Source organism: Aspergillus japonicus (assembly GCF_003184785.1).
Source record: "Aspergillus japonicus CBS 114.51 unplaced genomic scaffold BO86scaffold_114, whole genome shotgun sequence".
In the NCBI taxonomy this organism is placed as follows: Eukaryota; Fungi; Ascomycota; class Eurotiomycetes; order Eurotiales; family Aspergillaceae; genus Aspergillus; species Aspergillus japonicus.
The window spans coordinates 4,700-18,996 of NW_020291751.1; the positions used below are offsets into that span (position 1 = coordinate 4,700).

Here is a 14,297-nt window from a genome sequence, read left to right on the forward strand (position 1 = left end):
CTAAATAATATAGCCTAGATTAGTAATATTATAATTAATTTTTATACTATAAATCCACTAGTTATACAGGGTTTTTATTAGGGTATAGTTTTTATATACTATTAATTAGCTAATTAATTATATAATATATTTATAAAAAAACTACAGCAGCTGTATATAAAATTTAAATAAAGTATATAACTTTTATTTAAAAATTACTTAACAGATTTTATATACTTTACAGCTAATACTGCTTTTTTTATTAGAACTATTATTTTCTATATTTATATTATTATTAGGACTTGGTTTATTACTATTATTTATTTTAATTATTTAAAAAAGTATTTAGTTTATTTAGCTATACAGCTTTATTTATATAGTAATTATTTAAGTAGAATTAGGGTTAAGCTATAAAATCTGCTGTACAACTATTAAATAAATAATTTTAATTATTTAAAATAAAATTAGAATATAGCTAGTAAAACAGTACCAACTAGTTTTATATCTATCTAATACTACTATAGTATAGATTAAAATACTTTTATACTTAAAGGTATAGTATATTTAGTTAAACAGCTTAATATAAAAAACTAAATATATTTATTTTATATTCTTTATCTACTATATAGTAATCCAGTTTTTATTATTATCTATAAGCTGGATAGGATTTTTTAAAGTAAAAATATATTACTATAGTTGCCGCCACCGGCCTTGCTAAAAGTAAATTAATCTATATTTAAAACTTTTTTACTTATATAAAAGTTAAATATAAATAATAAAAATAAAAATCTGCTGCTACAGATATATATACTTAAAAATATTTTTATTTATATATTATTATAAAGGCTGGTATAAAATCTTATTTTTTATTAATTAAAATATATTAATATAAATTATTTAGCTGTAGTACTGGATTATCTACTGGCTTAAATAGATTAAATACTTTATTATATTTTAAATTTAATATATAGTATTTGCTGTAGGGTCCGGATTCTTTAGCTTAAATATAGTAATACTATTTAATAGTTTATTTACTAGAATTTTTTTTAAATATTTTATCCAGCTGGTTATGCGCAGCTACTGGTTTATATTATAAACTATATCTACTTAAATTAGTTAATTATTACTAGTATTATTCTATTTACTGGTTTAGATAAAAGCTTTAGTAAACTACTTAATTTTATTTAGTTAAATACTAATATTAAATATCTTTCCTAATTTAATATAGATATAGTAGAACCCTTTATATAATAAAAAGATTTACTAATAGTATATAGTAGTATAAAATTACTATAGTTTTACCTTTTCTATTTATTATTTTTTAATATATATTTTATTTTAATATATATTTTAACTTTATTTATATATAGTATACTAATAGTTCTGCATACCCTGGAGACAGCAGGTAATATAGTAATATATTATAGATTTATATTAATATAAAAAACTATTAAAATATAAAAAAAATCTAGAAAAGGGTAGATTAACTGTAATAAAATTATAATAATATTAAAATTCTTAGTAAATTTTTTCTACTTAAAAACAGCTTTTTAGATTAAGGCAGCCTTATAGTACTTAATTTAGTAGACTAGATTTTAAAAATAGGCTATAATCTTTTTAAAACAAATCTTATACTAATACCTTTAATAAATAATAACTAGTAGATATTTAATATAATAAAACAGCTTAGACTCTATTATAGCAATATTAATAGTAAATATAATAAAAAGGCAGTAAAATAATTACAGTAGTAGAATAATAACTACAGAAAAAGTAGAATATATAAATATATTATATTATAAAAAAAAGTTTATATAGTAGATAGTTAATAGTAATATAGTAAATATTATAGTAAAAAGTTTTTATACTACTTTTAACAGCTAGACTGTTTACTATTTACTACTGCTATATAGTTAATTCTTTTACTATAGCCTAATATAGCTGGTTTATTTAATTTATATACTTAAAATAACTAAATTACTACTTTAGTATAGAAATCTAAATAAAAGATTACTTATATAAAAACAACCCTATAAATATAATCTATTTAATTAATTTTATTTAATATTTTTACTATATTTATTTTATTTGCTATTTAAACTGTTATATAATAGATAAGCTGTAGACTTATATTTTCTTTTTTTTACTTTTTCTTTTTTTTTTATATTTAATATTTTATATTTTTAGTACTAATTTAGTAGAAATTAACTAATTTACTTAGTTTTAATAAAAATATAATAGTAGCTAGTAGCTGTAAACAGTCTATATATAAAAAGTTTAAAAAAAATAGTATAAATTAAATAGTTAAATACAGCTGAATATTTTTTTTATATATATAATCTAACCCCCTTAGATTTAATATGGCCTGAATATTGTTAATTAGATTATACTATAACTTAGTAAATAGAATATTCTAAATAAAATCTAGCTATATAAAAAATATAGATATTATATATACTTTATATCTAATAGTATTCAGCCTTACAAGTCTAAAAGTATTTAACTTTACTTAGATATTAAGCGGCTAATCATAATTCTTAATGCCGCCCCACTTTGAAGCACTGGACCCCCAATGCTTCATCCCCTGTAGAATAGCAACAACACCTTAAAATAATATATTGGCACCCTTGGCTTTGTAAAAGCTATTTATTTATCACACTATTTCATCCTTTAGCCCTTATAAAACTACTTTAACTATTACTAAAATATCTATAAACTTAATATAATTTAAAAAAATATAAATTAATAATATTTTAATTATTTTAATATTCTAATCCTCCGGCTTTACCTATATAAACTGTCTTATTATATATTGTTAAGGGTACAGAAATAGTATTAAACTAAACAGTTCTTTTTAAATATAAAAATTATTAACTTTATATAGTTGTTAAAAAAAAATACTAAGCAGAAGCAGAATTATTATTAAATAAATAGTTTCAATAGCTTTATAATCTAAAAAGGCTGTAAAGCCTTTATAAATATCTAGACTGTAAAAAAAGCAGCTAATAATATAGGGTCTATAGAAGGTTAATCTTGCCGCCGGAAACCACCTTACTGCAGTATATATAGTATTTTTAAATATATATATATAAAATATTTAATAAAAAAGAATTAAGGGCAATTGCAGGCCTTAAAACAGTTATATAAATATTTAAATATACTATATTTTTTATATATAAATTAGAATTCTGATATAGGCAGTATAATAGGCTGCTTGCCAAGACCGCAGTGGCCAACTTGCTTACGTGGCCGACTTGCTTGCCGATTACATTAAGTGGGCTAGGAAGTTTGCGTAGCCCTTGTTAACAGCACACCAGAAAGCAGTGATTATATACAAGGTAAAAGCAACAACATAAATAGGGCGACGACCATATTTGTTGATCAGGAGAATCCAAAGCAGATTACCTAACCCCTGGAACAGTGCAGTGGTTTTGAAAAAAAAGAAGCAGTCTTTGCGATAGGGCCAGCCATGCCAGTCTCCGTCCAGTCGGGGAAGAATTCCTGTGCGGTCTGTACAATGGCCACCGTTGGACTAGCCGCAAGGAAGTTGCACAGAATCATAGCAAAGCAAACAGCGACCGCTGTGTACAGCTTGAACCATCTCGGCCTAGGAAGAAGTCAGAAGGAAACGATTCAAGCGGGATAGCGCCGACCTGTACGAATTTACTCAAGTGAGAGGGTCCTTGGGGTGACAAGACGTTGTCGGGACTAATTTTAAATTGTGTTTCAAATCCCCCAAACATGACTTGTTCCTCGAGTGTTAGGACATCAAATTTATACAAGCTTAGCAGTGCAGTCAAATATAAAACTTTACAATATTATTTTTTCAGGCCATATGGAAGGATCTGACCCTACGTAGAGGGCGAAGAAGGGCCCTAGAAAGTGAAATTACAGAGCGCATTGTTATAACACCAATAAGGCTAGAATAGTTTCACTGCAAGAAAGTGATGGTGTTAACAATGCTGGGCCAAGAACTTAAACATCGCATCTCATCAAGAATACGAGCCCAACAAGAGAGAGAAACTCTACTTGCATAGGTCCTGGCATACTTACTCAAGTAAAGAATAGCCGGCGAGTAAACCTGCGACGGCATAAAGACAACTATCCGTGGAAGTGTGCTATACACATTTCCAAATGTTCCACATTACCATATAAAGCTAGTGTGCCTCAGGGAGGACCACTATCTACTGAGGCCTGAGCGGTATTGAACCTAACTTGGAATTCCTACCACTTCTTGGACTATGTATATATATGTGAAAGAAATTCAATATTCAATTTGTTGAAAAAGAAATATTATTTTTACACATAACTAACCAGGTTTTCATGGCCCCTTAGTAAGCGAGGAGATTAGGCGCTGTCCGTCAATCATGGATGTCTTGACTATGCCGGATGAAACTTTTAATTGGAAGGAAATCTAGCCTTTGAGTTGTCATAAGAGGAGGACGGGTATTCCAGCTCGTTCTCGACCTGCTCTGGAGCACCGAAGCCGCCAAATGTATCAATAACTTTTAAGGGTAGGAATGTTTAGTTAGAAAAGTCCCTCGGCCAGTGACAGTCACGTAGAGAGAAGTAGTGTTGGACCCAAACCCAACCCGTGGCGAGGCCTAATCACTCAGTGGCGGCAAATCAGAGGCAAATCACGTCGGTATTACGTCATACCATTCATCCTTTAACCAGCTAGTACATGTACCTAATATGCCCTGCAACACTGCCATCCGCGACTTCTATGGCCCCCAGACCAGTATCAGCATCAAGAGAAGCACAATGAGCAGCAATAGCAGCAGCAGCAGCAGCATCAAAAAACCGCCCACCATACAGATATCGCACCCTCGATGGACGACCATCGGCCACCAGCCTCGTCCGCGTCTGACTTGGCGGCAGATCCTCTGGAGCGCCTCCTGTCTCTACACTCTCTACGCCCTCTATTGTGTCCTGTACGGCTTACCGCTCCTTGCGTCTCCACTGCCGTCATACACCGGCCCTCATGGCGTCGGGGCTATTGATATCGAAGTGCCTTTACCGGGCGGGCCTCGACGGGTCGCTGAGGGGGTCCACAAGGCCACCGGCCAACCGGTCTTCGAAGTCGAAACACTTCTGGCGACGGTCTACTATCCGACTGACCGGCAGTTCCGGTCGCGCAAGCCGCGGTACCCGTGGATTCCGCGGCCCATCAGCCTCACGGCCCAGGGCTACGCCCGCCTGGCCGGGGTCGACAACTTCATCGTCCGATCCATCTTCACCGGCATCCTGTGGGCTGTGGGAGGCGCAGTGACCATCCCTGCTGAGGTCGACGCCCCGCTTCTTCTCCGCCATGATTCTTCCTCTTTCCCCGTCACTGTCTTCTCCCACGGCGATGTCAGCTCGCGCACCGATTATACCCAGTTCCTCGCCGAACTTGCCAGCCGGGGGCACGTCATCATCGCCATCGAACATCGCGACGGAAGCGGTCCTGGTTCCATGGTCAAGGCCTCCGCCAGCTCCTCGGGCCGCCAGGTCCTCCCTCTCCGACTCTCCGATCTGCAACATCCAGATCTAGATTTCGACCGGGATGCCTTCAAGCGCGCCCAGCTGGCCTTCCGTGACGCCGAGTTTCATGCCGCCGTCGACCTCCTCCAAGCCATCAATAACGGCACCCTGATCCTCAACACTCGGGACCCCATCACCACCCTCCCCTCGTGGACCGGCCGCCTTAATATGACCCATCTCACCCTGGCCGGCCACTCCTTTGGTGCCACCGGTGCCCTTCAAGCCCTCACCACTACGCTGTCCACCGCGCCCGCTGCAGGATTGATCCTTGATCCGGGGAAATCGAGCGGCCCCCTCAACCCCAACGCCACCGTGCCCATCCTCGTTGTGCACTCCAACTCTTGGTCCCGCACCGTCAGCCCCTTCTACAACCGCCCGCACTTTGATACCGTCCGTGACCTTGTTCGTGCGGTCCCCGCTCCGTCCTGGTTCCTCACTAGCATCGGGACGGCACATCCCAGTATCACCGATGCGCCGTTGCTCGAGCCGCTGCTTCTCAGCTGGACTACAGGCGCTACCCTGGATGTGCAGGAAGCTCTGCGGGAATACGTTCGTGTGGCCGATGACTTCTTCCATTATGTACGCGATGGCGGAGAACGCGGCATTCTGGGCGAGAAAGCAACCCACCATCAGTACGATGAGTGGGTGAGCGAGGAGCGGCGAAGGGAGTTCCCGCGGGGTTTGGCCAGACTTTGGCAGGTTCATGTGACGCCGGTGAATCAGACGAGGCCCATGGAGTCTCCTGTAGAGCTCTAAGTCGGTTGTCTCATTCAATGTGTATCGACATATGCCAGGCTTGGCGAAGGTTCGAGCAGCCAGTCATGTGATCTTGGCTCGCCACAACCGGCCTACTGTCATAGGAGTAGAACACAAGAACGACATCCCCAGCGAGTCAGTCAGACTTGGAATCGGTATACGGCCGGGCCAAAATGGTTCCTCTACGCCGGGATGGAGTTAGCGACGGCAAGAGCACGGGCGTAGGATTGTTGGCATTCTTGGGCTTGGCAGCTCTGGCGACATCCCCTTATGGGCCATCTCATTAAGCTTATCACCCATGATAAAGAAGATAGATTGGTAAATAAATAGTATTGTTTCACATAGGCGAACCTACGGACCTCGGAGATCAAATTCCCCTGGCATAACTCTCCAAATACGCCGACAGCGCGTCATCTACCACCAGGCGTGTCAGCCATATGCTCAAGGAACGACAGATCACGACCTACATTTATTGACATCGTGCCTGATATTCAGCTCCATATACTCCGGCCAGTGCTGCCAGTCAATATGTTAGACCATAATACTGATCAAAGCTGGGCAAGGGGAGCATCGTACCGCAGCATCCGCGCCCCGGACCAGCCAATCCTGGACAATGCGCGCATCGGCGAGGGTCTGCTCCCACGCCCCGGTCAGGATCCCTACGGCCGTCTCAAACCGCGTCAACGAGTCGTGGCCGAAATCCTCCAGCTCGGCGCGCGTGCGGCGGAGGTTCTCGAGCTCCACTTGCAGCTTTTCCTTCTCCTGCGTCTTGAGGTGGATCCGGTAGTTGGTTTCTCAACACGTACCTCGCGGTTAGTGATTGTATCCAACGAGTGAGGGGCGAGGGCTATTCCGTACTGGATATGCCAGCCGCGAGACCAGCGATAGCGGCAAAAGAAGCGAGGGCGGTGATTACGCCACCGAGCTGGATGTTTGAGATGCACCATTAGCGATCAGGCATCTTGGGGAGGAACGCTCACTACGTACCACAATCCACGGTGCGAGGGCGGGGAACATCTTCACAAAGGTCCCGGTGGCGGGAATGGACGCGCCAAAGACGATCTCGAAGGCGCGGAGGGAGCTCTCGAGCCGATACAGCCTCTTGTGCAGAGCGTCGAGCTCCTGCTCGACGAGACGGATCTGCTCGGTAATCTCGCCCTCCTTGTCCTTCGCCCAGGTGGAGAAGGAGCCAACGAACGCGGCAAAGTCGTCGGTCACGGAGCGAAAGCCATCGGTGATCTGCTGGGCATCATTTTGGAGCGATGTAGTTCGCTGGGATGAGTCAGTCGTCAATACTATAACCAGGACTGCGTTCTGCGTACCTCTATGTACGTCTCGAGAGTACTTCTACGCGTCTGGACGGCGATGCTCTCGTTTGCGCAAATCTTGAGAATACTCTCGTCGAACCCTTGACCCAGCCTTGTTAGATCGAGCCCTAAGACGACGCAGAACGGGACTCACGCCTAGACTGTACGCTGACCGTGGCAGCAAAGTCGCGGCTCCCAGCGAGCACATCTCGGTACGCATGATGGATTTTGATGATCTCGGGCTCGAATCCAGAGTGATGGATCCGATCGATTTGCGCAATGCGTAGATGCAAGCCGGCAAAGATGTTCTCAATGTCGCGGGTCGCCTGGGTGGCCTCGCCGCCGGCGCTTGCGAATCGAGTTTTGCCCTCCGGGGAGGACAGACATTGGCCGCATCCCACCGCGAAATCCGCCTTTTGCTGGTCGGTCTCCAGGGGCCAGTGGTCATCGGCGCCGTTGATCAGGATCTCGATCTCGGCGTCCGATAGCTTGTCCGTGGCGTCCAGGACTGTGTCGGGCGTGACATCGTCGCCGACGAGGTTCTCCAGCTTTGCAGCGACTTCCTCGTAGGAAGGAGGGGGGTCTCTCGCTGTGTATGTTGGGGGTGCAACATCCATCTTGATAACTGTGTTTCGATTGCTAGCCCATTGGGAAAGCAAACAGAGTCTTAACATGTACAGTACAGTGGAACCTGAAGATCGACTTCGCGCCCATATTTATAAGAGACATAGCCTGTAGCACCACGGAGAACGTCGGGATTGCACAGCTGAAAGGCCGATGGTGTATGCAGAGCTCATGCAACGAGCGTATTCGTCCTGCACCCTGAGGTCATCATCCAACGCGCTGATCAAACCCCGCTTTTCTCGCTGATAAGCAAAGAAAGGCTTCTCGCACAGAGTCAAATACCGGTTTACTTGTACTACACCACTCCACACCCGCCCCCTTCACATGCTCGCGCCGGGGAATCCGGTGCAGATAAATTGCTTCGAGTTGCAACACCTGCCTACCAATACCTCCCAAAGCCTTGTGATCCTGTCCATCTGAGTGGCAATCCACCTCATCCTTTGAACTTTACCTTGTCCTCCCAGCAATATGTCCGCGTCAGGCTCCAACGACAGAGTCTCAATCGACCACAATCTCTGCTCAGTTCTTCGTACGCTTCAACTGTGGCACATAATGGAGGATGGCCACTTGACCAAAACCTCCAATATCCAAGTATCGGGCAAGAACAGTCGCACGTACATCCGCTTCGCCCAAGAAGCCAGTCGCGCTGGAATGAGCAATGAGATCATCTTGACCGCGGTGATTGCCCACGTTATCATGTCCGGATGGCCTGGAACCGCTCTGCATGAGCAGCGAATCCGTCAGATCCGCGAAGTATTTGCCACGCTGAGAAACTCAATTCCACAAGTAGTACTTCGTAAATTGAGCAATCTGACAGGGATACAGGACCATAGGGCTATGTTGCGTCATAATACCCCGCTTGCTAACAACATCTGCGCAATTTACGAAGGTACGGAGCTTCTGGACCACATCCCCTCTTCATGAATCCGGCTAACGCTCACACTTGCATATCGCTGCATCAGAGGTCAAGGATGGTCTTGCTCGGTTTTCCACCGATGAATCTCTCTCCACGCACCAGAAAGTGTTACGGATTCAAAATTTTATCGGGGTAAATTCAGATCACCCCACTGGCTCCGGTGCGGAGAAAGTGTTCGTGCTGACTTCGGATTCTGGCAGCGGGTCCAATTCCCGACTTTCTACGTGACGATCACTATGCTTCGTCTGCTGGAGATCGCCTACAACCTGGCCAGTGCCTGGTCCAGATTCCCAGCTGTGCGCAGCGTCTCTGGTGCTGTGGCAACGGAGGCAGCGGCTAGCAACGACCATGGTTCCATTGATAGCTACAAGCAGGAAATCGATAAACTACGTGGCATAGCTGACTCTCTGCCCTTCAAAGTACGCATTGGCACCTTGCAATCACGCGAGTTTTTATGGCTGATAGAGCAACTGCAGGACGAGCTGCCTTTGGATCTTCTCGACATGCCAGATGCAACCCAACCGCAGGTCGGGTCTCGACGAGCCCCGGACCCAAGTATGCTGGTGGACTTTGATCGGCATACCTCCATCCTCATGCGTGTTTGGCAATGGGTCTTGGTGGACATCCGGCAGATTACAGTGTGGTTCGAGACTGCCGCCGACATGGTGGTAAGCAACACGTTTCAGCCCAGTATACGTATGCGCTAACCCGTACCTAGGCGTATCCCTTCTACATGCAACTCTGCCTTGATCGCGGGATGGAGATCTGTACGTTCCCCGGCTGGATACTGATTCATGTACACCCGGAGCGGGGAAAGCTGACATCTCTCATTTCAGACGCGGAGATGGCGCTCTACCTCCAACAATACAGGGATGCGATGGTCCATTGGCTGGACTTCCCTTGAGCTGAAGACCCCGGTGAATCCAATGATGCGTTTGTGGCCTTTCAGCTGAACTTGCGTTTCAGAAAGTAGGTCTGGGGGGAGCTACACACTTGGGTGGCGAATACTCTGTATTACCACGAGGATTAAGCGGGGTTTGGTGCGGATATTCAGTACGATTAGGCTAGTCTGCCCTGCGCGCTTCAGCCGTACTCTCTTGATGCATACATTAGCGTGAATGACAGGGGTGCGCTTACTTGTTTCTCTTACATGCATGTGCGGGGCGGGGCGCTTCCTTTGCTTAGCGTAGTGGCAAAAGCAATCAATCCGTCGTACCCTAGTTACTCCGTACTCTCCCTGTCAAGCATGCCTTTGCCACTGGAGATAGGTCTCGTCATTCAGCCAGCCCTGATGCTGACATGCGATTGCGCCGTACAGTCAGTATGCATGTTGTTCGTACGTACAGTATGCTGTCTCACATGTCGTCATCAGAGCTTGCGTATCCGGAAGCTGTTAGATATAAACATCCATGTTCCCAACAAGAAGCAGAAAACCTCCCCACCGGTGTCTAGCAGCCACACTCAAGATTGACGCCCATGATGTCCACCACAGCCCCCCCAGCCTACGAGCCCCACAGCTCCCCGCCCTCCTACGACTCCCTCGTCGACAAAGTCTGCCAGCTGGTCGGGTCGGACCCGACCCCGCAGAAGTTCATTGATGCCGCCGCCACGCTCTCCGACAGTGAGATCGAGATTCTCAAGGACGGCGGTGATTTCAGCGACCCAATCAAGAACGAACACGACAACAAAGTCTTCAGCACGGGCGCAGCAAAAGGGCTGGCATCGCCCGAGTGTGCGGAGCACCTGCGCCAAGCGTCCAACGGGGCAGTCGAGGCGTCGAACGAGATCGAGCGCCTCTTCGTGAGCCTGCACCTCAAGATCGCGCAGATTGACCGCATTCATCATTCGGGTTTTGAGCCGAAGCTGGTCGAGAACCAGCTGGTACGCGGTCAGTCGTTATGCCCTAACCAATTCTAACTAACGATGGGCAGGCATATCGAGTGGTTCTCGCCGACAGTCGGAAGCTTGCGACCGACATCGCAGTCCATGGCAATCGTACGTGCGCCTGCTTCTTCTCCCGCTGACTTCAAGGGGAAGTGTGGTATCTCACGCGAGCTAGGATTCGATGACATGATCATCCCCTTCTGCTTCGATGAAAGTATTTCCGTGGACAGCCGACGCACGGTGCTGAACCGGTTCATTGATGTATGTGATCCTGCTTCGCAGAGGGAAATAAAAGCGAAGAGACACGTTCGTCGACGTGGCCATGGTTGACGAATGTACAGCAAATGGATACAGCGCAAGCCGATGCCCGAGCCATGGAGCACAAATTCAGCGACCTCCAGACGCACTTCACCTCGTTCATCGCCGACTTCTCCGTCTGGGCCCGTGACCGGGAAGAGCAGCTGAACCAGGAGATTGCCCGGGTGCTCGAGGAGCTCGAAGAGCTCCGCGACAAGCTGGCGTCGCTGAATACCTCGATCCTCGCGCTTGGGGGTGGCGCGCTTCTGCTGCCGGTCCTCACCGCGATGGCCGCCGCCAGTGGCATCCTCGGGCCTTTCCTTGCGGTATAGAACAAATCTATCCAGATTGTCACAAAATGGAATGTCTTCTGACTGGCGAGATTGCATAGATTGGTGGGCTGATTGCTCTCGGTGTGAGTGTTGCGGCGATTGTCTCGATGGCGGCGCTTGCAGTCGCCAAAGCCGGTCAGTTTTCTTCCTCAAAAGGGAGTATGGGGTCTGAACTAAAATTGAGACGACTAGCCACCGAGTCGCAAATCCGCACCAAAGAGCGGCAGAAAGCCTCGCTTGAGAACCAGATCGAGCAGATCCGGCTGGCCCGGCAGGAGCTCATGGACGTGGGCGAGGACAAGCTCGAGGCCTTCCGCGTGAACCTCAATGTACTGCAGTCGGTCTGGACCAGTGTCGCGGCTGATACGCGGATTATCTCCGGGTATCTGGATGGCGCGCTGGACAATACGGTGAGTGTTCATGATATCTGACTGGGAAAGGAATATTGACCATGTCGCTTCTAGGATATTCCGGAGTGGATGCAGTGGGAACTGGATAATGCGAACTCGGTTTGTAAGTGCCTATCTTGCCGCGAAGAATTGTAAGGGTTGACCTAACGATGTGTTTAGACAAGCAGATGGCGGAGTACTTGACCAACTATGCGAAGGGGACTCCGAGCTAAGGGAATCGAGCTCTTATGTATCTTGCCTTTGCTCAACACCATCGCACTGTTACTCGCGCGCAGATAAATCAGAATGTCGGTGTATCCGTCGTACTTGGTGTACTCGGTGCATTCTACCCTCCAGACTGCTCGTCGAAGAAAGCTTGAGTTTAGGGCTGTTGCACACTAGCCCGTAGGTCCGCGCCTGAGGCTATATCCCACACTTCTGACCCCAAGCATCGTAGCTATTTACATATCGTCAGGGTCATCGCCGGTTTAATTTCCAGAAGGGTCGGGGTGTGTGTTGCGACCAACATCTTGTTCCGTAGCGGCGTTCTCAATATGTCAGGCTTTTTGTACTGTACTTAGGGCGCAGGTGTGATACATAACGATTAATAAATTCATCCAAAACTCTTCAGTATACTGCACTACTGGTCTCGTAGCTTGATAGTATCAAACTTCCATCACTATAAAACATATGTTCGTTCTCTGCAAGAGAAAACTGAGTATTTTATATTACAGCTTTGAAAGACTACTGCTACTGTTTGAGAATGTAAATTAAACAATAGTTGGTTAGTGGCAAAACATCTTCCACCGATTAAAACTCCCTTCGGGTGAGCAGGGGTGAGCAAGACATCGGGGATAATGCCATCAGACCCATCATCTTGTCCACACGGACTAAGCTCATGTAAGGCGGCGATTGACCGCGATTCGGAGTCCGAGGCAAGGCATCACCATGGACGGCCGCGCGCCAGCCCCGATAATGCTAGGTAGACGCCGGTCAAGACAGCGCGGAGACAGGAGCAACTGAGCAGGAAGTCGGTGACAATTGGAATCAGAGACGATGCACCTGCCCGTTTTACCACAGAACCTCCACGTCACTGCAGTCGTGGACGAAGACAAACATCCTCGCAGGGTAGCAGCGCTATAAGGGAGCACATCAAGCGACTGGTCGACCCCGACCATCCAACGCCAACAACTTGATCTAATTCCAGCTTAAACTGAGGCCAGGATGGCCAGGCTGCTCACCATGCCAATGCTGATAGTTCCGCTCGGACGGCCTCATGTAGCCTGAATTGGGAAGTGGTCACTCATCCACGTCCCTTACAGGCATCGCTTGTCCTGTCTCTTGCTGCAGCTCGGCATATGTCAGGGACAAAGAAGATATGAAATCACCATCGAAGCTAACTGTTCAGTCGCCTGCCACCTATTGTTTACTTCCCTCTTCCATGTAGAGTCTCTGTGTTGACCACACTCGTTTCAAAGAAGCTCACCGGTACACACAGCGAGCACCGGTCTTTGTGCTAAGGCCTATACAATGGACCTTGTTCTATCGACCTGTCCACATATCAGATGCCCAGAAGCACAATGGACCTGACAAAGCGTTAACGGAATGTAACCAAGCTCTCTGCTTCTATTCTTTCAAGCCAAAACTGCTCCCATTGCCCGTTCCCGCGCCGAAGAATATAAGAAGTGTGTCCTCACCTATTTAGCTTAGAAATTGACCAGATTTCTGTTCAGACTCCATGTTTGATGTTATCGTACCACCTAGTCCAAACCGTTATATATTCATTAAAGGACCTGGTCAAGGAAGTCAAAGAGTTGCGGATGGTGTCCAGAAAGACCAACATCAGCCGGTATACAACAGACTACTGGGACAACGAAATTATCCGGGGTCGGATTGAGCGATGCGTGAAGGGCAAGATCAACAACAAATTCCGGGATGCCCAGCCCAGTCTCCCGGCGCGGTTGAGACTGCTGGAATCTGGCTTGCTATTCTGCTGTCGGCATTTGGCGGCCTTTCGCCTGGTGAGAACTGGAAACAGGAGTACCAGTTCAGCGTCGAACACCACGAACGCACACGTACTAAAGGACAGAGGAATCTTTCGTGTGTGATAGTCGACATTTCTTGTTGGTCACAAAGCCAGTCCCCACAGCCGCCTCTAATCTAGATCTTCTGCGTGGACGAAAGGGAAGTCTTGTCGGGGTCAGATAATGACAAGGACGAGGACGAGGATGAGGAACATGTGTTTTGCAGAACTGAGGCCTGGGAGTTCGCGGATGAATACCTGGCG

At 45.8% G+C, this 14,297-nt stretch overlaps 4 protein-coding genes across 4 annotated transcripts; 3 read left to right on the forward strand and 1 right to left on the reverse strand.

Annotated features, from left to right (window-relative positions):
- The first annotated feature begins 4,711 nt into the window (after positions 1–4,711).
- BO86DRAFT_393636 (PAF acetylhydrolase) lies at positions 4,712–6,571 on the forward strand. Its single transcript, XM_025673060.1, has one exon. It carries the CDS (start codon positions 4,744–4,746, stop codon positions 6,259–6,261), a length of 1,518 nt encoding a protein of 505 aa, XP_025522052.1. The 5' UTR covers positions 4,712–4,743; the 3' UTR covers positions 6,262–6,571.
- A 57-nt stretch (positions 6,572–6,628) lies between these two features.
- BO86DRAFT_404901 (uncharacterized protein) lies at positions 6,629–8,185 on the reverse strand (the record flags this gene model as incomplete). The annotated part of the gene is made up of 7 exons (XM_025674051.1): positions 6,629–6,675; positions 6,729–6,777; positions 6,838–7,055; positions 7,120–7,186; positions 7,249–7,533; positions 7,584–7,669; positions 7,723–8,185. The coding sequence occupies 7 exons, from the start codon at positions 8,183–8,185 to the stop codon at positions 6,629–6,631; spliced, it is 1,215 nt and encodes a 404-aa protein (XP_025522053.1).
- A 976-nt stretch (positions 8,186–9,161) lies between these two features.
- BO86DRAFT_27710 (uncharacterized protein) lies at positions 9,162–10,144 on the forward strand. Its single transcript, XM_025667278.1, has 3 exons — positions 9,162–9,527; positions 9,585–9,776; positions 9,827–10,144. Exons 1-3 carry the CDS (start codon positions 9,345–9,347, stop codon positions 10,010–10,012), a joined length of 561 nt encoding a protein of 186 aa, XP_025522054.1. The 5' UTR covers positions 9,162–9,344; the 3' UTR covers positions 10,013–10,144.
- A 443-nt stretch (positions 10,145–10,587) lies between these two features.
- On the forward strand, positions 10,588–12,243 carry BO86DRAFT_414068 (uncharacterized protein; the record flags this gene model as incomplete). Its single annotated transcript, XM_025674808.1, has 8 exons — positions 10,588–10,989; positions 11,040–11,103; positions 11,168–11,253; positions 11,334–11,615; positions 11,681–11,756; positions 11,814–12,031; positions 12,086–12,134; positions 12,191–12,243. 8 exons carry the CDS (start codon positions 10,588–10,590, stop codon positions 12,241–12,243), a joined length of 1,230 nt encoding a protein of 409 aa, XP_025522055.1.
- Positions 12,244–14,297: the final 2,054 nt, after the last annotated feature.